Source organism: Salvia miltiorrhiza, chromosome 5 (genome assembly GCF_028751815.1).
Source record: "Salvia miltiorrhiza cultivar Shanhuang (shh) chromosome 5, IMPLAD_Smil_shh, whole genome shotgun sequence".
Classification (NCBI taxonomy): Eukaryota; Viridiplantae; Streptophyta; class Magnoliopsida; order Lamiales; family Lamiaceae; genus Salvia; species Salvia miltiorrhiza.
In genome coordinates, this window is record NC_080391.1 from 10982332 (window position 1) to 11006017 (window position 23686).

General features: G+C 39.3%; 3 protein-coding genes across 3 annotated transcripts; 2 read left to right on the forward strand and 1 right to left on the reverse strand.

Annotated features, from left to right (window-relative positions):
• Positions 1 to 12853: 12853 nt before the first annotated feature.
• On the reverse strand, positions 12854 to 14626 carry LOC130985983 (uncharacterized). The gene is made up of 3 exons (XM_057909237.1): positions 13847 to 14626; positions 13663 to 13762; positions 12854 to 13577 (listed from the first exon to the last, which is right to left on the reverse strand). The coding sequence occupies exons 1-3, from the start codon at positions 14497 to 14499 to the stop codon at positions 12867 to 12869; spliced, it is 1464 nt and encodes a 487-aa protein (XP_057765220.1). The 5' UTR covers positions 14500 to 14626; the 3' UTR covers positions 12854 to 12866.
• A 3588-nt stretch (positions 14627 to 18214) lies between these two features.
• Positions 18215 to 21002, forward strand: LOC130985984 (aspartic proteinase NANA, chloroplast). The gene is made up of 2 exons (XM_057909238.1): positions 18215 to 19283; positions 20047 to 21002. The coding sequence occupies exons 1-2, from the start codon at positions 18697 to 18699 to the stop codon at positions 20864 to 20866; spliced, it is 1407 nt and encodes a 468-aa protein (XP_057765221.1). The 5' UTR covers positions 18215 to 18696; the 3' UTR covers positions 20867 to 21002.
• A 38-nt stretch (positions 21003 to 21040) lies between these two features.
• Positions 21041 to 23610, forward strand: LOC130985987 (18.1 kDa class I heat shock protein-like). The gene has a single exon (XM_057909241.1). The coding sequence runs from the start codon at positions 23002 to 23004 to the stop codon at positions 23449 to 23451; it is 450 nt and encodes a 149-aa protein (XP_057765224.1). The 5' UTR covers positions 21041 to 23001; the 3' UTR covers positions 23452 to 23610.
• Positions 23611 to 23686: the final 76 nt, after the last annotated feature.

The following is a 23686-nucleotide window of genomic DNA, read 5'->3' on the forward strand; positions in this document are numbered from 1 at the left end:
CAGAAGTAATCAACCGCCTGCACTGTTATTAAAAAAGGTTAAGAGGGTGTTTGATTAAGTTTATTTTAAACAGTTTATAATCATTCATAATTTATAAAATATGATTTTTTTTAAAGAGTTTATAAGTTGTTAAAGTGTTTGAATAATTTAATTTATAAGCTAGAGAGAGAAAAAATATTTGTTCGAGAGAGAAAATTGAAAAGAGATTAATTTAATTTATAAATCTTTGCATATAAAATTATAAAAGAAAAATAAGTTTATAAGGTAGAAGAACTTATTTTTTAGAGAACTTATATGCTCTTGAAATTTATTTTTACAACTTATAAGTTGTTTAATAAACTTATTTTATAGTAAAATATTATGAGAAAACTTATAAGTTTATAAACAATTTAAAATTATTTTAAAAAAATCAGTTATTATAATTAGTTTAGGAAAGCGTACATGGTCTCTTCTCTTTGGGAGCAACTCCAATCTCGAGCTGAGTTAAATTAGATATTTGGCACCTGCAAGGCTGCAACAATGAGGTGTGATATAAAGAAATTCTTCCATATATAGAAGAAGCTGCATGAGTTATCTTCTTAATATGTAAACACTTCAAAATCAATTTCCATAAAGTAGTTAGCACTTTGGTTTCCGTTATTAGGACATACTTTTTGCCCAAAATAAAAAAACCCTAATCGAGTTTTTTTTTTTAATATCTAATCGAGTATATTTTACTACAGATACATTTTAACTACACGGCGACAGAATCTTAAATGAGCCAAAATTTGAGAATATAATTTATAGATATCAAAAATTAAAAATTAAGGGATATCAATTTAATTTTAATAAATTGTAGAAATCTAAACAAAATATATTGTCTCTAGAGTAAATGCAAATAAAACTATAGTCATACTTATACGAATGTGATGATGTTATAACCGGGTACACGATCGAGATATTACAAAATAAATATTTTGAGATATTACAACTCAAAATAATTGAAATATTACAAAGTAAATAATTTGAGAAATTACAACTCAAATAATTCGATACAACTGAAATACACTGTATAAATAAATTATACGTATAAACAAAGTCGAGTCGAGATGAATCTCTTCCCGCAAGAAGATTATCGCCCCGGTAGTGCTCTTCGGTTTGGCGTATCTTCCCCAAAGGTAAAACGACTACGTCTCGTCGGATGTAGCACCACAATCCGGCGAGCTCCGGCGAACTTAATAGGATCAAGAACAGAGTGTTGTGCAGAGGGTGTAGAATTGGCAGAATGCAGTATTTCTTGGTGTTGTTCGTCCTTTCTGCATGCTCTCCACAAGTCTATTTATAGACATGTGGTAAGTATGAATTCAATACATTGAATTCCACTCCAACGGCTGGAAGCCGTAAATGTTGAAGATGATGGCCGGTGGGCGCAGCCATTGAAGAAACTCAGCTGCAAAAACGAAGTTGCCATGCAGAAGTCGTAGCAGGCGTGCTTCTGCTGCTGCTTCTTCTGCTGCTGCTGAAGTGGGCTGGGCTGCTGCTGAAGTGGGCTGGGCTTGGGAATTAAATTCTGTTGGGCCAATAAATAAAAAGCCCAGTGGAGTTGGTCCAAAAAATAGTTTGGGCCCCAAACACCACCCCAAAGCACCAATTGCCAAGATCCAAGTCCTTGGCCGCGGCCCGTACCCGACCCGCCCGTCCGGCGGCGGCGGCGGCGGCGACGACGACGTCGTCGTCCGTCCGTCCGATCGATCGTCGGCGGCGGCGCGCGTGTGTGTGTGCGCGCGAGGCTAGTACTTAGATCAAGCCCACTAGCAAGCCCACAAGTCAATTTATCAACTCCATGTGCTTTGCTATTCTTATACATGAAAAACATCTCTATGTTTTCCAATGTGGGATAACATAGCATAAATGTTATTTTCCCTCTTCAACATCCAAACTTTGACATACAATATCTCACTCATCGGAAATCGGTTTTGAGACTTCAAGTATATCACGTTGATCTACTCGAGATGTAGATTAACATCCAATCATTATTTTAATTAAATAATAAATATTTAATTAAATAATAATTTCCAGATATGGCATTAAAACCATATTTCCAACAATCCCCCACATGAGTGAGAAAACAGTATGCGAAAGTATGCAAACACTTAGCTCAGTCCTCTTAAGATACAACATTGCATTTGGAAAGGTAGCTTGTGGCTTTGAACCTGCCATAGTCAATATTATCGAGTATACCGGCGGCCTAGTGGATTGTGTTCCTTGAACTAGTCCTCCTCGGTGTATACTGAGTCAACAATATTGACACAATATTGCTTCAATCCTTATTCGTTCTCACGTTTGTGTCCATTACAGGCCTTGGAACACCTCTTTGGATTCATAAGTGTTTCAATCGAAGCGGCCCCACTTCACACTTACATAGGTGACTCTTAACTCAAGTATCCTGCTATACTTGTCCTCTTCGAGGAGTTCTAGAGTCATTAAAAGTCAAAGACTTAACCTCACCACGTGCAGGTTTCCGAACACTCACTGTTCTACAAGGAATAGGCAATTCGAGTGTTCAACACACGGATTTTCATAGCTTAGTTGTCCCATTGAACCAAGTTCTTGAGATCCTCCAGTCATCATGGTTGGGTTACCACTATGATTATCCTTAATTTGTGGACTTCAAACCCATTCCCCCTAACAGTTTATACATCTGATCTCGATGGATACTTTTTGTCAAAGGATCCGCTATGTTATCAATTGATCTTATATAATCAATTGTGATAACTCCACTAGTGATCAGATGTCTCACGGTATTATGACGTCGACGAATATGTCTCGACTTACCGTTATACAAATGGTTTTGTGCTCGTCCGATAGCAGCTTGATTATCACAATGAATTATCACGGACGACACAGGTTTCGACCAACATGGAATATCCTCGAGGAAATTTCTAAGCCACTCGGCTTCTTCACCAGCTTTATCCAAAGCTATGAATTCTGATTCCATGGTCGATCTAGCAATACATGTTTGCTTCTTGGATTTCCAAGACACAGCACCACCCCCCACAGTGAATACATAACCGCTCGTTGAAAACGAGTCTTTGGCATCAGATATCCAATTTGCATCACAGTACCCTTCAAGTACAGAGGGTTCCCTAGTATAATGAATCGCATAGTTTTGAGTATATTTCAAATATCTCAAAACCCTTTCAAGAGCTTTCCAATGTTCATTACTAGGGTTAGCTGTAAAGCTGCCTAACTTGTTGACCGAGCATGCTATATCGGGACGAGTGCAATTTGTTAGATACAACAAGCTCCCAATAATCTTCGCATATTCTATCGCGTCAACAGGTTCTCCCTTGTGTACACTCAAATGCACACTAGGTTCCCATGGTGTCTTAGCTATTGGCTTGTCAAAAGCGTTGAATTTCTTTAACACTTTCTCAACGTAGTGAGATTGTGTTATAGTAATACCATCAGGTCTTCTTAGAATTTTAATTCCAAGGATAACATCAGCTAAGCCCATATCTTTCATGCTAAAATTTTTACTTAGCATGCCTTTGGTTTCTTGAATCACTCGGGAATTACTTCCCATGATGAGCATGTCATCTACATAAAGACAAACAATAACATATCCGTTATTAGAATTCTTAATGTAGACACATTTATCGCACTCATTGATTCTGAATCCATTTGACAACATTACACTGTCAAATTTTAAATGCCATTGAAGCGGTGCTTGCTTCAACCCATATAAAGACCTTTGAAGTTTGCATACTTTGTGCTCTTGCCCAGGTACTACAAACCCTTCAGGTTGCTTCATATATATTTCATCTTCCAACTCGCCATACAAGAATGCAGTTTTCACATCCATTTGGTGAATCTCGAGATTGTGCAAGGCAGCAATAGCGAGAAGCATCCGAATAGATGTTAGTCTGGTCACAGGTGAATAGGTATCGAAGAAATCGTACCCTTCTTTCTGCCTGAAACCTTGAACGACAAGTCGGGCTTTGTACTTATCTATAGTACCATCAGATTTGTACTTCTTATTTAGGATCCATTTGCATCCTAAAGCTTTACTTCCAGGTGGTAGATCCACTAACACCCAAGTATGATTCTGCATAATGGAATCAATCTCAATATCGATGGCTTCTTTCCAGAGAGCTGCATCTGAGCCAGACATAGCTTCTTTAATCGTCACCGGTTCGCCATCTAGCATCAAGACAACATAATCCGGTCCATAGACATTAGCTTTTCTAACTCGTTCCCCACGTCTCGGTTCTACATCCATAGGTTTAGACCTTGGTCTTTTCCTATTAGGTGGTACATGATTAGAACCCGTGGCATCATCTACTTGAGTAGAATTACTAGCTACTTCCATAGGTTTAGAACCTGTAGCATCACCATCAACTCCATCATTAGAGTTCGATGTACCTTTATCCTTGTTAGGATATATATTTTCAAAGAATATAGCATTCCTTGATTCTATCGTTGTCCCAACATGTATATCAGGTATCTCCGATCTGTGCACTATAAAACGATAGGCACTGCTATTAAGTGCATGACCAATGAAGATACAATCCACCGTTTTAGGTCCTATTGTAACTTGCTTTGGTAAAGGCACTTCTACCTTGGCTAAACACCCCCACACTTTGAGGTATTTATACGAAGGTTTCCTTCATTTCCATAGCTCATAGGGAGTTACATCTTTCCCTTTGAGTGGAATCTTGTTCAAGATATAGTTGGCCGTTAAGACAGCTTCCCCCCACATGTTCTGGGGTAATCCTGAACTAATCAACAAGGCATTCATCATCTCCTTAAGAGTTCGATTCTTGCGTTCAGCAACGCCGTTAGATTGTGGTGAATAAGGAGCCGTCGTTTGATGGATTATACCACTTTCGTTGCATAATTCAGCAAACGGAGCTACATATTCTCCACCTCTATCACTTCGAACCATCTTAATTCGACATCCAAGTTGATTCTCGGCTTCATTTTTGAAGTTTCTAAAAGCTTCAATAGCCTCATCTTTACTTTTCAATAAGTAAAGGTAACAATACTTTGTGCAATCGTCTATAAAGGTGATAAAGTACTTCTTGCCACCTCTAGTTTGCACGAACTTTAAATCACAAACATCGGTGTGAATAAGTTCCAAAGGTTGAGTGCTCCTTTTTACCGATTTAAACGGTAACTTAGCCATTTTGGCTTCAACACAAACTTCACATTTTTCTTGTGAGTTGTATTCATCAACTTTTAGTAAATTCATTTTTACTAATCTCTTTATAGCATTTAGATTAACATGTCCAAGTCTACAATGCCATAAATCAGAACACTCAATCAAGTAAGCAGAAGAAGTTGATGCATCTTTATTGATCTTAGCCTTGGCAGGCTTACAAGCTCTTACTCCAAGTTTGAAAAGTCCTTCGGAGGCATAGCCTTTCCCTAGGAACTTTCCCCACTTGCGTATTACAACATAGTCAGATTTGAAAAACAATTCAAAATCCTTATTCGTAAGCCTAAAGCCCGAAATTAAATTCTTTCGGACAGTTGGAACGTGTAATACGTCTTTTAATGTGATCTCCACGCCCGACGTGAGTTGAAGAATCACATCTCCCATGCCAAGGACTTGGGATGTCCGCTCGCTAGCCTCCATTATCGTTTTGTTTTCCACTTCCTTGTAGTTGTGGAACAACTCACGATTTATGCATATATGGACGGTAGCGCCGGTATCCACGAACCAAGCGTTCGGGTTGTCCACATGATTCACCTCGGAGATCATGGCAGCAAAGTCATCGTGGTTCCAATCGTCGAAGTCCTTCTCGACGTTGTTCACGTTGCTCTTTGCCTTCTTCCGCTTTGGCTTGCGGCAATCCTTAGCCATGTGACCTTGTTTGTCACAATTAAAACACACACCATCAAACTTTGATGGTTGATGTCCGCCTTGCTTCCCTTTACCCTTATTATTAGGGTTAGGGCGACCACGTTTGTTGTAGGGACCGCCTTTCTCGGCGAGATTGGCCTTTGCCTCCATCGGAGCTTTTCCCTTTTGATCACGACTTCTCACGTGATCCTCCATTTGAAGCTTGGATAACAATATCGGCACGGACATCTCCGAGCGCTCATGCTTCAAAAGGTTTTGAAATTTCCTCCAACTAGGAGGTAATTTCTCTATGATGATTGCAACGAGCAATGCATCCGCCAAGGGCATCCCTTCGGCTTGAACCTCATGTGAAAGATTTTGGAACTCTTCCACTTGGTCCATCAATGGTCGGGAGTCAACCATTTTATATTCCAACCATTTGGCAACGACATACTTGGTAGTATTCGCCTTGTCCACTTGATACTTTAGATCAAGGGCCTCCCACAATTGTTTCGCGGTTTCATGAACCTTGAAAACACGGTAGAGCCGTTCGTCCAGAGACATGAGAACGGTGTTACGGCACAAGTAGTCGCCGCGACACCAGTTCAAATATCCGGCACGAATTTCTTGGCTTGTCTCCCCTTCCCCTTCACTCGGGGTTGGAGGTTTATCCTCCATTAAGAATCCGGCAAACCCCACGGTTGTGAGGTAGAATAGCATCTTCTCTTGCCAATATTTGAAGTTCTTGCCTGAGAACGTTGATGGTTTCTCGGCAAGACCAATAGTTCTAGATGTTGACGAAGAAGCCCCCGTTGATGCAAACGAGGAAAATATTGACGACGTGGTTGAACCGATGGTTGCAGAGGTGGTGGAGCCGTCCATATTGACGTCGGTGTGAGCCATTTCTCGAACGTGTATCAACGGCAGAGAAATAATCTTCTTGCGATTGTTATAACCGGGTACACGATCGAGATATTACAAAATAAATATTTTGAGATATTACAACTCAAAATAATTGAAATATTACAAAGTAAATAATTTGAGAAATTACAACTCAAATAATTTGATACAACTGAAATACACTGTATAAATAAATTATACGTATAAACAAAGTCGAGTCGAGATGAATCTCTTCCCGCAAGAAGATTATCGCCCCGGTAGTGCTCTTCGGTTTGGCGTATCTTCCCCAAAGGTAAAACGACTACGTCTCGTCGGATGTAGCACCACAATCCGGCGAGCTCCGGCGAACTTAATAGGATCAAGAACAGAGTGTTGTGCAGAGGGTGTAGAATTGGCAGAATGCAGTATTTCTTGGTGTTGTTCGTCCTTTCTGCATGCTCTCCACAAGTCTATTTATAGACATGTGGTAAGTATGAATTCAATACATTGAATTCCACTCCAACGGCTGGAAGCCGTAAATGTTGAAGATGATGGCCGGTGGGCGCAGCCATTGAAGAAACTCAGCTGCAAAAACGAAGTTGCCATGCAGAAGTCGTAGCAGGCGTGCTTCTGCTGCTGCTTCTTCTGCTGCTGCTGAAGTGGGCTGGGCTGCTGCTGAAGTGGGCTGGGCTTGGGAATTAAATTCTGTTGGGCCAATAAATAAAAAGCCCAGTGGAGTTGGTCCAAAAAATAGTTTGGGCCCCAAACACCACCCCAAAGCACCAATTGCCAAGATCCAAGTCCTTGGCCGCGGCCCGTACCCGACCCGCCCGTCCGGCGGCGGCGGCGACGTCGTCGTCCGTCCGTCCGTCCGATCGTCGGCGGCGGCGCGCGTGTGTGTGTGCGCGCGAGGCTAGTACTTAGATCAAGCCCACTAGCAAGTCCACAAGTCAATTTATCAACTCCATGTGCTTTGCTATTCTTATACATGAAAAACATCTCTATGTTTTCCAATGTGGGATAACATAGCATAAATGTTATTTTCCCTCTTCAACATCCAAACTTTGACATACAATATCTCACTCATCGGAAATCGGTTTTGAGACTTCAAGTATATCACGTTGATCTACTCGAGATGTAGATTAACATCCAATCATTATTTTAATTAAATAATAAATATTTAATTAAATAATAATTTCCAGATATGGCATTAAAACCATATTTCCAACAGATGATTCATATCAATCGTTGTTACTAGTATCACCAGTCATTGGTTCAATATGAATGAGGACTATTCGTATCGGTTATGGCATGCAACGTCGTACGATTGCCACAAATGATCTCAATTCGTACCAGGTGTACCAGGATATTGCACATCACAATTGTATGCATGTATTCGTACTAGGTATACCGGTATATTTATAATCGATAGATAATTGTACGCACTTAAAGTAAGGGCATTTAAATCTCTTCACGTCAAAATTGGCTAAAAGTTATTGAAATTAAGTTGATGATTAATATTTGATAACACTCACTTTTTCATGGTTTATAATGTTCTTATGATGTCAATTTTATAGGAAATTGAATGTTTGATGATTATTTTGTGCTTAAATTGTTTTATCTTGTAAAATATGATACTTGCTCGTACTTTGGTGAAATCTATAGAAATATTGAAGCTAAATTTGGAAATATAGTCTAAATGAAAGTTGTAGATAATTTCTATATGAATTTGTGAGCGCAAGGATCACAAATCAGAATTCGAACGAGGAAAATATGGCCGAAACAAGAAATTCGCGTGTAGTCGTGAGTAGTGGCCGACGAAATTTATGGGATTATGCGAATTTTCGAGATTTTATCAGTATTTTGAAGTTTTATTTGATTTATATTTATCCATTGTGTCTATATAGGTCATTTTGTTGACCTATTAGACACCAATCTACACCACTTTTCTCCATCTTTTCATATTTTTCTATTTAAGTCTTATAACTTTAAAGCTTTCATAGATTAGATTTATTTTTTGCAAGACTTTGAGATTCAAGTTGTTCATTCAGGATTATTTTCGGGTTTTATTTATTTTAGTTTTTTTTTAATGCTTTCTTTTTAATTATGTTTTTATTTTCTTTTATGATGTCTGACTAGTTCTTTATATGGTTGAAGCGCTTGTACATAGTTGATTGAATTTATGTGATTGACTTGTTGATACCTTTTTGCCTTCCAATTTATGGTTTATAATTTCTGGTGCTTATTTCTTGTGTATTATCTGGTTAATAATTTATGTTTAGCGGATTCAGGAATGTGTCATATAATTTTAACTTTGAGATCTGGCGGAGATATATAGGTGGATTATAGGAGCTATTCTTATGTGCTTTTGGGAGTTAATATATTTCTTCTTGATACTTAAGGGTAATAGAGAGTATATTAATCTGCTGTCCTAGATTGCTCTAGCGGGAAAATATGGTTAATTTTGTGATCTCTCATCGGAACTGGATTAAATTGGTAATTAGGATTAATATGTTAATTATGTAGATTTAATTAACGAAATTACGTTCTTACGATCAGTCTTTTGTTTATTTGATTTGTCTATCTGATTTTATTTGTTATGTTTTGAGTTTAGTTCTTCTCCATATTTCTTTAATAGTTGCTTAGATATTGATTTAGTACTTGTTAGAATTACTTATTGTGTTTTCGATTTTTCAGTCCATGTAGATACGATACTCGCTTGTTATATATGCTATAATTACACTGTATTAATTACAATTTTTATTGCTAGTAAAATAATGATCAATATTTGATTTCCACAATCCATTTTGCGCATTTCGCACCGTTAACAGTATTCATTTTATTGTAGATCATCTCAAATTAACAAACAAACAATCCGAACATTTTCGTGTCTCATTTGTATTTCACTATCAAAAATTATTATTTTAATATTATTTATCATAAAAGTGAAAAGTATTATATTACTATAATATAAGAAACCCTAACTAATAGACTTATTATTAAAACATATTTTTTTAAAGTATATATCGTAGTTACGAAGTAATCAATCTTAATAATGAATATATTAATAATTGAAGATTTTGAAACTAAATGCTAAAAAATAGTTATATACTATTGGATATAACAAACTTAATTAACAACAACCAAATCAAATTAGAACACACAAGGAAATTAATGAAAATCTCGGGATAATTATCCGTGATTAATTTTTACTTACGAAATGAGAAAGATAAACTAGCTATAAGACGTATCGACACTAAAATACAGTGATGAGTCGGGGAAGAAATCGAGCCAAGAATATGATAGAAGTTATAAAAGCTTGTATAATAAGAAAGAAATTTCTTCTTTGTAATTTTTTTAAAAATGAATGAATTTAATATCTTTATATTTAAATATTTACTTCTATTTTATAGGTTATTCACTACAAAAAAAGCGTTGATTACCGACGGCTAAATGCCGTCGGTAAAAAAAGACGGCCGCCGGTAAATAGTGTTACCGGCGGCGATAACGGCGGCAAACTCCCGCCGCTAAACGGTTCGTCGGCAACGACAATAACGGCGGCGAACATCCGCCGTCGGCAGTTAACGGCGGCGATGCCGCCGGAATTGTCGCCGTTAAACGGCGGAGCCTAGCCGGAGAATTAGCGGCGGCAGACACCGCCGCTAGTTACCGAGGGCTATTTTGCCGTCGGTAGAGAGCCACCGGAGTCCGGCTGACCCTGCCGGAAAACTACCGACGGCGATTACCGCCGCTAACTAGCGGCGGCGAATCGCCGTCGGTAACAAGCTACCGCCGGCCGGTGGGTCATGCCGGAGGATGGCCGGGTATTTACCGAGGGGAAATTGCCGTCGGTAACTAGCGACGGCGTTTTGCCCACGGTAATGTTTTTTATTTTATTTTTTTATTTTATTTTATTTATTTATTTATTTATTTATTTATTTTATTGTATATTGTATATCCACAATTTATTTCCGTATTTATACGGTATTGCATACTTTAGACGAACTTCCCAGTCGGCGACCCGACTTCCCAGTGGGTCACCCATCTTGCTTGTGCTCTGTGTCAAACACGCTTAACTTTGAAATTCTTTTCGAGTGATCACCAGTACAGAACACTCGTATTATTGATATATCTACATCTATTAATTCATTTAAATGCTATATACTCACTCATATAATTATAATCTTTGAATATGTGGAGATAATACCTTAAATATGTTGTTAATTAGTGAGCGAGTTCGTTTCGGTCCTTATTTTTATCGTCGGTAAAATATTTAATTAATATTTAATAATTAATTAATTAATTAATTAATTTTTTTTTTTAACATTAATACACCAAAAGTGTTTTAATTTGGTTATTATAATGTGATTTGAATTTATTTGTTTATGTTAAATGCAATCATCATCATCATTGCCATAAATATATAAAACATTTATAGTTTTAATAATTAAAGCACTTGAAATATATAGTTCAATAAAACATAAATTTGAAAAGAAAGTGCAAATGTAATTTTGTTTGAAAACATAAACATAAGTCTAAGCATCATCATCATCATCATCATCATCGGCATCAGGGTGTGGAGGTGGCTGAGCATTATACATCCTCATAAACGCCTCCAATTGAGCCACGCGGTCCTGCATCTGTTGGCGTTCTGCTTGCTCTGCCGCCATGCGCTCCTCTATCTGTTGGCGTTGTGCTTGCTCTGCCGCCAATCGCTCCTCCAGCGTGGAGATCCGTGTCTCATAAAGCTGCTGAGACACCGCAGAACTGCCCGTGCTGCGGATAGACCCCCTACTAGCCTGACTCTGCCCGGCACTCCCGACGCCGTAGATCCGTGACCTATCAATTTGCACCACCTCCAAATACACCTCGTCTAGCCGCTCCTGTCGTCCTGTGGCAGCGGCCAGTCGATGAACCTCGGCCTAATACATACATAACAATGCATAATTGTTAGAAAATAAATACATTCACTAAATATTTGAATAAACTTAAACACTTACGTCAATTCTAGCATCTCTCTCCGACGTATAACTTCCGTCGGCGTACGTGTGGAGGCGGAGGAAGGTGGCATAGTTCGGTGCATCCTGGGGAGTACCAGGATCCAAGCTCTGTAGATGCATTTATATAAGATAAATAAGTTATATTAGTCAATATATTAATTTAATTTATATACTTAATTATTTGTTAATTACATACCATATACTGCTGCAGGATACGAGTCGACTGGGACCCGCCCACGTGCCTACTGATCCCTATACCCTCCCCATCGGGCTCGGACATCCGGTTGGCACGAGCTCGAGTTGAAACAGCCTCAACCTCGGGCTGATGCCAGTAATCCCGGAGTCCAGTCCAAAAATCGGGAGTCATCCAGACGGGCCTAGACATCTCTCTCCCTTGGCTGATACACTGCTTGAGAGCTGTCTTGTAGTCGCTCATCATGTCGGAGTACCTTTTGCGGGCTTTTGTCTCCCACATTTTCCTCACGTCATGCTCATCATCGGGCTGCCACGTAAACTCTTTCTGTTGAAAGAAAGAGAATTAATTTAATATCAAACATTTTAACAATTTAATATGATATATTTATATGTATTATAAATTTAATTGTACCTGTAATTCATCAAAAAATTTATCCTTCATCGCCGGGGGCGTCAACTTCCATGTGTACCCGCCTGGGTTTTCAAACATCTTAAATGTGCACGTGCAAGCTTTGGACAGGCCAGTGGGCTCCAACAAAACACTGTGTACAAGTAATTTTGTCACTTAATCATGGTGTACGAGAAACAGTAATTTTAACTAATGTACTTACCCAGTCGTAGGATGCCTCTGAAATACCGTCCTCCCATCAGGTGCCTTAACCTCTCTCTCTCTCTGATAGCGGCAGCTGTAGGGCCCCTAGGCCTTCTAGCCCGTGAACTACTAGAAGCATTGGGAGTCTCGGGAGTCCCAGAAATATGCGTCCCAGACCCATCAGATGTATCTGCTGTAGCTTCTGGCGCATTAACGCCAGATCGCCTCCCAAATCCCAAGAAACCTCGAGAGGTAGACATGATGCCTGTTGCATACAATTAAATTAACAAATATATAGCGAAACGTAACATTAACAGTAACTAACAAACATAACAAATTTGCAATCAAATTCAACCAAAATGTGCATTTACATTTATTCATAAGCATCACTACTATCATCATCACTATCGTTAGATGTCAACGGGGAATCATCGTCTTCTGCTTCATCGTCATCTTCAATCTCAACGACTCCACCGAGGGGATGTAGGAGAAGTGGTTGTTCAATGCCTACACTTGTGTGAGTAGGCATAATAGTAACCACTTCTTCTTGAAATGGTTGATCTAATGTTGATGTAGATGCTGCAGTAGACACTTCAACCTTAGATCTTGCGTTGACTTTGCATGCTGACCACCAATTTTTCTTTGATTGGTTCGTACTGGGATAGGGACAGTAAAACACTTGAACTACTTGACTCGCCAAAACAAAGGGATCATACTTCTTATATCTTCGTGTGTGGTTCAGTGAAACTAACTTGAAGTCTGTATCAATAGAAGTTCCCTGAGCCGACAAGTCAAACCATTCACAGTTGAACAAGACTGTCTGCTTAATTGGATACCCCGGATACTCCAGCACGCAAACCTCTTGCAGACGCCCATAAAAGTCTAGCACATCTCTATCACTACCATAGACCGAACCTTTTATGCAAATGCCACTGTTCACAGTCGCACTCTCTCTATCATGATCAGTTGTGTGAAACCTGTAGCCATTCACGAAATAGCCGGAGTATGTTTCAATCTCCCTTAATGGTCCAGCTGCAAGCGACCTAATATAAGGGTTCAACTCGTCGTTACAAGGACGACAAACCTGTTTCACACAAATATCATTTAAGTTTGCTAGCCAATTTTAGAGTAAGTAAATGTATATTTAACATAAATTTATCGTCTCTTACGTAATGGTTAAACCACAGAATAAACTCGTTGTGAAACGCGACTTCAAACTCTGCATCAGTCATGTAAGGATTTGCATATCGTTTTTCCTCCTTGAAGATCCTTGGATACAAAGAATCAAATAAATATGTTAACACCTATATATGATGAACACTTCTTATACGTAAATTGAACGAGAATACTCACTTGCTATATGTCTCTGCAACCTCTGCACAATTGCTCAAAATACACATGTGTGCAGCATGCCATTCGCGCTCATCCATGTATCTCTTCGTCCCTCGGCCAAGTGAACGCCCAATAGGTTTGAATATGGCGAGACAAAGAGGATCATCATTTTCAGCAACGGGCATCTCAATATTGCGAGGCAAAGTTGTCCACTTTGTAGATATTTGATCTTCAAAGTAAAACGAAGAGAAGGTTGACATTTCTGCAAGTAAGTATGCATTGGCGATGGACGCCTCAACCTTGGCTTTGTTTTTTATATGATTTTTTAATGTCCTCAAATATCTTTCAAAAGGATACATCCACCGATATTGCACTGGACCAGCCAATCGTGCCTCATCTGCCAAATGAACTGGTAGGTGCTCAATTGAATCAAATAAACTAGGCGGGAAGATACGCTCAAGTTTGCAAAGAGTAACAGCTATCTTCTCACTCAGTATTCTCATGTCATATATGGCCACGTTGCGGGATGTTAATTCTCTGAAGAAGAAACTTAACTCTGTAATTGCCTCCCAAACATTCTTAGGAAGAAGTTCTTTAAATGCAACAGGCAGAAGGATTTGCATGAACACGTGACAGTCGTGACTTTTCATGTTGTGCATCTTCAGGGCGTTCATGTCAACGCATCTACTAATATTTGACACGTACCCATCGGGAAACTTAAGACTCTTGATCCATTGGAGTAAGATCTTCTTCTCTTCCCTGTCAAGCGTATAACATGCTTTCGGATACCCTCGAGTTCCATCCACTTTCTTCAACTCTTTCCGCTTGCAGAAGGTGTTCAATTCTTCTCTAGATTTTTCTGTATCTTTTGTCTTCCCCTTCACATTCAGGACAGTATTAAACATGTTATCAAACACATTTTTCTCAATGTGCATGACATCCAGATTATGTCGAATCAAAAGATATCTCCAATAGGGTAGATCCCAAAATATGCTTTTCTTTTTCCACCCTACATCTTGATATTTGGCGAGTTGAGCGTTCCTGCCATCGAAGTCTTCGGTAACCTTCACGAAGCCTAACCCCTCGATTTGATTCAAGATTTGTATTCCTGATCTTTGTTCTGGTGGACCAACATTGCATGTCTTATTCCTCAAGAATGAAGTTTTGTTTCTCCTAAACACATGGTTAGGAGGTAAGAACTTCCGATGATTATCAAACCACGATTGTTTTCCACTCATCGGCAAAGTGAATGCTTCTGTATTCTCCATGCAATGTGGACATGCCAATTTCCCAGCTGTACCCCACCCAGACAACATAGCGTACGCTGGAAAATCACTGATAGTCCATATCAGAGCTGCTCGCATCTGGAAATTTTGCTTCAACGATATGTCGTAAGTGTTCACACCAACCTCCCACAGAGATTTTAACTCGTGTATCAATGGCTGTAAGAATACGTCCAACTTCATCTTTGGGTTTGATGGGCCAGGCACGAGGACTGTGAGGAACATGAATTGTTCTTTCATGCACAACCACGGAGGCAGGTTATACGGCGTGACAATAACTGGCCAAGAAGAATATTGACGCCCTGATTGTGCAAATGGGGCAAAACCATCTGTAGAGAGGCCCAATCTCACATTTCTAATCTCATCGGCAAATCCAGGAAAGACTGAATTCAAATGTTTCCATGCCGGAGAGTCGGCCGGGTGGCGCATTATCCCATCGTCTGTGGAGGTCGCATGCCACCGCATATGTTCAGCAGTTGCAGGAGATGCAAACAATCTCTGCAATCGGGGCGTCAAGGGAAAATAGTGCATCTGTTTAGCGGGCACTTGTTTCTTTCTGCGACTCCCAGATGCACGCAAGCTGTCCTTATATCGTGATTGGTCACAGAACATACAACTATGTAGCTCACTAGTTTCCCCCCAATACAACATGCAGTTATTAACACAGCAATCGATCTTCTCTACTGGCAAACCCAAACCACGTAGATTTCTTTTCGTACTATAGAAGTCTTCTGGACAGTTGTTACCCTCTGGTAAAGCAGCTTTCATCATCGAAGACATCTGATTGTAAGTCCTCTCTGACATGTGGCTTTCAGTCTTTATGCTCATGAATTGAGTCATCCAACTTAATTGTGTGTACGTGTCACATCCTGCGTACAATGGAGTATCCGCTGCATCCAACATGTTATAAATCTGTTGAGCGTCATTATTGGGCGGCTGTTCCAGATTTGGAGGATCTTGATAATTACTAGGTCCAGCATGGTCATGCACCATCCTTTCGTAGTTATTGTATAATCCATCATCCTCATTCATTATAGCATGTTCTCTCGGCATAGACAGCGGTGCTTCCCCGTGATAAACCCAAACTTTGTAATTCAGGACAAATCCACGCCTACTAACATGTTCTCTGACCGTAGGTACATCTAAATACGCTTGATTCTTGCACTTCTTACACGGGCACCTAATGTTACCTTGTCCATCTGTGTACGCCGTTTGATTGAACGCCCACTCAAGGAAAAACTCAAGCCCCGTTTCAAATGCGGTACGATCATTGTATCTCGCGTACATCCACGTACGATTATCACTCATTCTTGCAAATTCTAATTGAAAAAAACAAATAAAACATAATAAATTACTTGAAATCTAACAAAATTTCGACAGCATAACCCCACTATCCTAACTACCAAGTGCTCGACTCTACCAGCAACTATAGTGACCATAGTGGTCCTAATTTACTAAGCCTATACTAGGTCTACCCGACCCCCCAATGTCGAAGCAATAATACAATACAAATAAAAGCAATAAAAATCATGGTAATTAAATTAAAAACAATCATTTGTAGGGAGAAGATCCTTAAGAAATAATCAATTTCTATCCCAAAGGGAGAAGATCCTTAAGAAATTGATTAAATCTATCCCACAATATATATATATATATATATATATATATATATATATATATATATATAATAATAATAATAATAATATAACATTTCATAAACACATAGCACATAACATTTAATTTAACAAAATTATCCAACATATATAAATTATTCTAACAAACAATTCTTAAACTAATTGATTAAAATTAATATAATTTAAAATTAATCATGCTTCATAATTTAAAATTAAACTAACAACATATATTAAATAGATTAATATAATTTAAAATTAATCATGCTTCATATAATTTAGTTATAAACAAAATCAATTATAAATTAATTAACTATATATAACAAATAAATCTATTTAATTAATATATAATTAAATACATAAATAAATTCATAATTAAATAAATAAATAAATAAATAAATAAGAGAGCGTACGGTGGTGGTTTCCGGTGGGTGTCGTGAAGAAGGCGGTGAAACGAGGTCGTCGAACTACAATAAATAATATAAGTGAAAATTATATAATTATATATATATAATTAAAATTAATGAGATATATATATATATATATATATATATATAGATCTAGAGAGAGAGAGAGAGAGAGATACCTGCTAGGGCGGCGGCGGTCGGCAGCAGCGGCGGAAGCAGCAGCAGCAGGCAGGGGACGGGGGGGGGGGTGGATTTTCGTGTGTGTGTGTGCGGCGCAGAAACTGAAAAAGAAGGAACCCGCTGCCCTATATTTAAACGGTTACCGACGGCAAATGCCGCCGCTAGATAGCGGCGGCAATTTTACCGCCGTTAATGCTATAAAATAAATTATTTATTGCGTATTTTAATATTAACGGCGGCGTCGCCGCCGCTAGCTAACGGCGGGGAATTTGCCGTCGGTAGATGGCCGGTAAATTCGAAAGTTCGGGTCGCCTCGACTGCCGCCGCCGTGCCGCCGTTAGCTACCGACGGCAAAATAGCCGCCGGTAGTTTTCGCCGGTAAAAACGCGTTTTTTTGTAGTGATTGTCTAAATCTAATATTGAAGCACATTGGGCCATTAGCACAAAAGATAATGTAAATACAATTCAAATAGCATGCTCTTCCATTTATCGGATATGTCTTTCGTCTTTTTTATGTCTGTTTAATTTTTTATTTCTTACTTTTCAGACCTCTCTATTTCATCTATCTCAAATCTTTTTATAACTTCCCATCAGATTTGACTGATGGCCTGTTGTTCTTTAATAAGAGTTGCTCAGTTTTGATAATCGTCGTATTAAATCTATGAAATTGTTAAAAGGATATTGATCATCTACTTATTTTAATTAATTTTGAAATTCCGTGGTTAGCCCGTCCTGTCTCAAATGGAACATCTACTTATTTAATTATCATTAAATTCAACTATATTAGAGAACGCCATTTGTATTATATGAGCACACGTGTAGTATATGAGCTCAGAAATACTAGAAGAAAAGAAACAAGAGGCTTGTTCTGGTGTTAGATGCGTAAATGTGTACGTAACAGCAAAGGGTCGAACATTAGATCCCAACGATCATGTGAAGAGAGAGATAGAATAATTGATATGATGGAGAAAAAGAATAGAGAGAGAAAGGCAGAGCCAAGACAAGGACGTACTGTGTGATAAATCAACCATGCTCGAAGACAGCCCACAATAAATAAAGGCTTTAAATAAAACTGATAAATATGCATGTATGACAGAGCGATAGGAAAACCAAGAAAGGCTTTAGAAAAATAAATGGAGACTCCAATGGTATCATATCATATTTTATTAAAATTGCACTCTAAAGCCGCTATGATTGCTTGCCCCCACACTGTTTAATTTTTATTCGTATATATCTCTGTCGTTTCCCCTCCAAAATTGATACCCCGCCCCCGGCCCCCTTTACTCTTCCCTTCATTGCTTCATCATCACATTTCTACTTACATAACTTCTCCTCTTCTACATTCGTGTAACCTCTTGATATGAGATAACATGGTTACGTGCCACACGCACCCACTCCTTTTCATCTTATTTCTCTCCTTCGTTATTGCTAATTCTGCCGAGGCCGAGGGCGGGGTAAAATTTCAGCTGATTCGCCGCCGCGATCTGCTTCCCAGAGGGGTGGAGCGGCTGCGGCAGTTAGTCCGCAGCGACACGGCTCGCGTGCGCGGGATATCAAGGAGAGTTAACGTTAGGCGCCAAATCCGAGAGAATGTGTACGAGCCGGCCTGCAACAATGGGAGCCGCGGCAAGGACCAGCATGCTTCCGGAGAGCTGCCGATGCATTCCGGCGCGGACAACGGCGTGGGGCAGTACCTGGTGAAGTTGAGAGTGGGATCGCCGTCGCAGAAACTGGTGCTGATCGCCGATACGGGGAGCGACCTGACTTGGAGCAATTGCAGGTACAAGTGCCCCGGCGGCAGATGCGCCAGACAACGCCGCCGCGTCTTCCGCGCCGATCTCTCCTCCTCCTTCAGGACTGTGCCCTGCTCTTCCACCATCTGCAAGACTGATCTTGCTAATCTCTTCTCCCTTTCCAGCTGCCCTTCCCCACTCGACCCCTGCTCCTATGATTACAGGTATGGTATCTCTCTCTCTCTCATAAATGTTGGATTTTCTTCGGATACTGAGTAATGTGCAAGTTTTCCAACCCCAATTCATCACGGATGCATACATGTGACTGCAAAAGTAGAGAGGCCCATGGTTTTTACTGTCTTTATCAATTTATGATTAGCTAATTAAGTATTGGTCAAATATGTGAGAGATTGAGTTAATCATCTGACTAAACGCAGTGTTAATTAGTATGAAATCAAAATTAAGAGCTTTAGTAATTAATGACATGGATATTATGATAATGATGATGTTTCTTTTTTCTTTATCTGAATTGACAGCAAGCAGCACCCATCTTAGATTTCCTCTCAGATTCAGCAATGTCTGTCCATCCAATGTTTGTTAGGTCACTCCTTCTGACAAGAGCACCACGTGGTTAATTAAACAAAGCCATCACAAAATTTTATTTATTCTTCTACTACTGTTACATTTCTTTTAATCATGGAATCGGAAATTTCATTTATTCCACTTCACTAAATAATAAGGTAAATGAGCCTAGGTTTCAACGTTTTTCCCCTATTAAGACTAAGAGCTATATGCAACAAAAAAAGTGGACCTTTACAATTAAATATCCGTCCCCATAAATGCTTACTAGTACAATTTTGTGTGAGCAAGCCTGCAAATTCTTGCCGGTGTAGTCATTACAGCTCTTACCTAAATCCAACATCGCAATAATGGCAAAAACGCCAAGTAGATTTGTGGTGTTTAATTGAATATTGGCAACGCGATTAGGTACTCGGATGGGTCAGCCACGGTGGGCGTATTCGGCAACGAGAGCGTCACATTGAGGCTGAGCAACGGCCGGAAGGCGAGGCTCCACGACGTGCTCGTTGGGTGCAGCGAGTCCGCCCGCGGCCAGAGCTTCGTGGCCGCGGACGGCGTCATGGGATTGGGATACAGCAACTACTCGGTTGCGGTGAAGGCGGCGGAGAGATTCGGGGGCAAGTTCTCCTACTGCCTGGTGGATCACTTGAGCCCCAAGAATGTGTCCAGTTATCTCATCTTCGGCTCCCACAAAGACGTCAACATCTCCGTGGTCAGAATGCGGTACACGCAGCTGGTGCTGGGCGTCATCAATCCCTTCTACGCCGTCAACGTCAAAGGCATCTCCGTCGGGGGCGTCATGCTCGACATTCCCGCCGAGGTTTGGGATTTGAAGGGTGTCGGCGGCGCCATCGTTGATTCCGGCACCAGCCTCACGGTGCTCACGCGGCCGGCTTATAAGCCCCTCATGGCCGCGCTGCAGCGCTCGCTGCTCGATTTCAAGCAGCTGCATTTGGATATCGGGCCGCTTGACTACTGCTTCAACTCCACCGGGTTTGATGCGGCGACGGTGCCGAGGTTGGGACTGCATTTCGTGGATGGGGCGAGGTTCGAGCCGCCGGTGAAGAGCTACGTGATTGATGCTGCTCCGGGGGTGAAATGTCTGGGATTTGCGGAGGGGGCGTGGCCGGGAGCGTCTGTTGTTGGGAATATTTTGCAGCAGAATCATTTCTGGGAGTTTGATATTGGGAAGAGTAGATTGGGTTTCGCTACCTCCTCCTGTGTTTAGACTTTTGGCCTCATTTGTGTTCATGTTCGTGTTGATAAAGCACTAATCATTCTGCATTGTAAGTCACATCCCCTTTCTCATTCAAATTTGTATACATACATTCAAGGAAATCATAATTGTTTGAGGATTTCGTGTAGTTTTTGGGATTTTTTGCTCAAATCAGTGACGGAATTAGGAGTGGTTTCTCGTCCTTTCTGGTCCCATTTTCGAATCAGAATTAATTACCTTAATTAGTTCCAATTAGTATTGATCTAACAACTCATGATGACAATAATGAAACTAGTTTGATGCCGACACAAAATCTGAGTATGGTAATATTTAGGAACACTATTAAGACAACATATATAATTGCATCTACTATTGGAAACACGAATGACAAAGCATAGTTTAGAGCTTAGATATGTTGATATGATGCATTGCCATAACACGAGCATGCTACCCTTCTCAACCACAATTTAAATAAAATCTTTTCAAATAGTACTTACGCTGTATAATGTAAATGGAAATTTCTCAGCGTGTGAGTGGGTCCTAATGCTTCCCTTTCGCTGATTTTTTTTTTTTTTTTTTTAAATCTGGATCTCTTATAAGTTTAATGTATTATTCCAAAATACTGATGGACTGATGGGCTCGGAACATACTGCCGAAAATTTATAGTGTTATTAATTATGATGATGTGATGAATTAATCAATTAGGATATGAATGATTATATGATCAGGTAAGACTTGGGAGTTTCGCTGTTCGAAAATCACGCCACATTTTCCGCTATCAGATTGCTACCTAATACGCCATTTTAAATATCGGTGCGAATTTTGACGTTTACTTTGTTGCAAATGATGAAATAATGTGTTATTGTACTCTTCGTTTTCTTGCCATTGGAAATAATTGTTCAATTTATATTTGAATTAATGATGAAATAGAAGTATTATTGTAATCTTCGTTTTTCTGTGATTGGAAATAATTGTACAATTTATATTTTGATTTATGATATCATATCTTTTACCCTCTTTCAAAGTTTAGTTCTTCTTTAAAAAAAAAAAAATACTCAGTGTGATTGAAAATTATACAAACTACTCATTTTGAGCTTGAAAGTATAAAATTGTGCTTACTAAATAGATTTTGAAATTTTATATCATTGGTCTATTTCATTTGAATCGCGAATTTTGCTTGGTATATTCGATCAATGCAAGTCGAACGTTAGTGATAAATTTACTAATACTTTAATATGTTCGATCACTGCGAGTTGAACCTTGAAACATTAGTGGTTAAACATTTATAGAATTTACACATCTTTAAATTTGTAGAATTGTGTGATATTTCATCATCATGACTAAATTAAACTGATAATCAATTTAATAGATTTATTATGTAGATTTAATTGACATAATTACATTTCATATGATCAGTCTTTTATTTAAATTAAAATTAATTAAATTGTGTAGATGTTAGTCGCCGTAATATATCACTAGGATTTTAGTGACAAATATTTAAATTAAAATTAATTTTAAATATTACATCAATTATGAGCTTGAATTATTTTTATTTATATAATTGCATGAAGTATGGAGAAGAACATAAATGATAAATTACGAACAACAAATTAAACATCACCGTCAATGTAATCCTTAATTTGCAGATTCAAAGAGAAAATCTGAATTCATTTCTAAAATAGCTTTAGCACCCAATGAAGGCTGGATTGTATTTGTATGTTTAAATAGAGATCAAACATCAAAGATAAGATGAACTTGTTTTACAGTTTGACTCTTCCAAACTCTTTAATATCCTCGGGAATCAGATTGGGCTTCCCATAATTTGTTATATGAGCCCATGAAGCCTGGGCTTTGGGGACTTTTCCTGCTGGAGTTGTTGAGCTATCATCGGCCCATCAGAATTACTCACGCCAGAAGCAGAAGAGAATCAAGTATTCTTCTCCAACATTACATCATCTTCCGTAGCCTTTTCAAAAGCAGCAATGTCGCATCTAAAAATTCATGCGCCTTCCAGAATTTTCAAGAACGTGCTCGATTTCCAAATCTATTACGCACCAAAACACCTAATTATAAATACCTAAAATGTTAATTAGCTTCGCCTTAGACTGAAACACTAATCAGCATAACAAGTAATCAAGCAACAAATAATGTCAGGTTTCGTGGTGCGATCCGATGTCGGGGTGGGGCCGGCTATGGACTGGAAGGAGACTCCTGAAGCCCACATCTTCAAGTTCGACCTTCCGGGCCTCACCAAGGAGGACGTGAAGCTCCAAGTTCACGACGACAGAGTGTTGCACGTCAGCGCTGTTGCCGGTCCAGGCGAAGAAGATGGTGCCCAAAACAAATGGCACTGTAGAGAGCGCGTTGATGGCCGGAATTTTGTCCGGGAATTTAGGTTGCCGGAAAATGCTATTGTGGATGAGATAAAAGCATCGATGAGCGACGGGGTGTTGGTGGTGAGGGTGGCTAAGGATCTGAGCAAGAAGAAGAGGAGACATTCAAATAAGTATGCTGTTGAGATTGGTGGTGGTGAAGGTGAAGGAGATGATTCCGTTGCTGCCAAAGGGCTCTCACGGTTTGTCTGTTGCAGAGCTTGACTAATTCCTATCTTTTCGTTCTTCATTTGTGTGTGGCTTTTTTCTATTGTAAATGGGTCGACTCATTTATTACGAGTCTCAAACTGTTTAATTTGGATGTCTTTGTACATAGTATTAAGGTTCCGGGGTGTTTTCTTCCCCCTTTTCTTTTTGAGCGAAGTTTTGCAAGGTTTGATATTTTAGGTACTGATCAGATTGAGATGAGAATATCGTGTGCATAGCATATTATTGTACG

What these genes read in the sequence shown, in the direction of transcription:
- LOC130985983 (XM_057909237.1), bottom strand. Translation starts at nt 14,499, where the DNA reads ATGAACGCCCTGAAGATGCACAACATGAAAAGTCACGACTGTCACGTG. An exon ending in GTTGCAGAGACATATAGCAA is followed by an intron (nt 13,763 to 13,846) that starts GTGAGTATTCTC and finishes TTTGTATCCAAG; the next exon opens with GATCTTCAAGGAGGAAAAAC. An exon ending in TTCTGTGGTTTAACCATTAC is followed by an intron (nt 13,578 to 13,662) that starts GTAAGAGACGAT and finishes TGTGTGAAACAG; the next exon opens with GTTTGTCGTCCTTGTAACGA.
- LOC130985984 (XM_057909238.1), top strand. Translation starts at nt 18,697, where the DNA reads ATGGTTACGTGCCACACGCACCCACTCCTTTTCATCTTATTTCTCTCC. An exon ending in CCCTGCTCCTATGATTACAG is followed by an intron (nt 19,284 to 20,046) that starts GTATGGTATCTC and finishes CAACGCGATTAG; the next exon opens with GTACTCGGATGGGTCAGCCA.
- LOC130985987 (XM_057909241.1), top strand. Translation starts at nt 23,002, where the DNA reads ATGTCAGGTTTCGTGGTGCGATCCGATGTCGGGGTGGGGCCGGCTATG.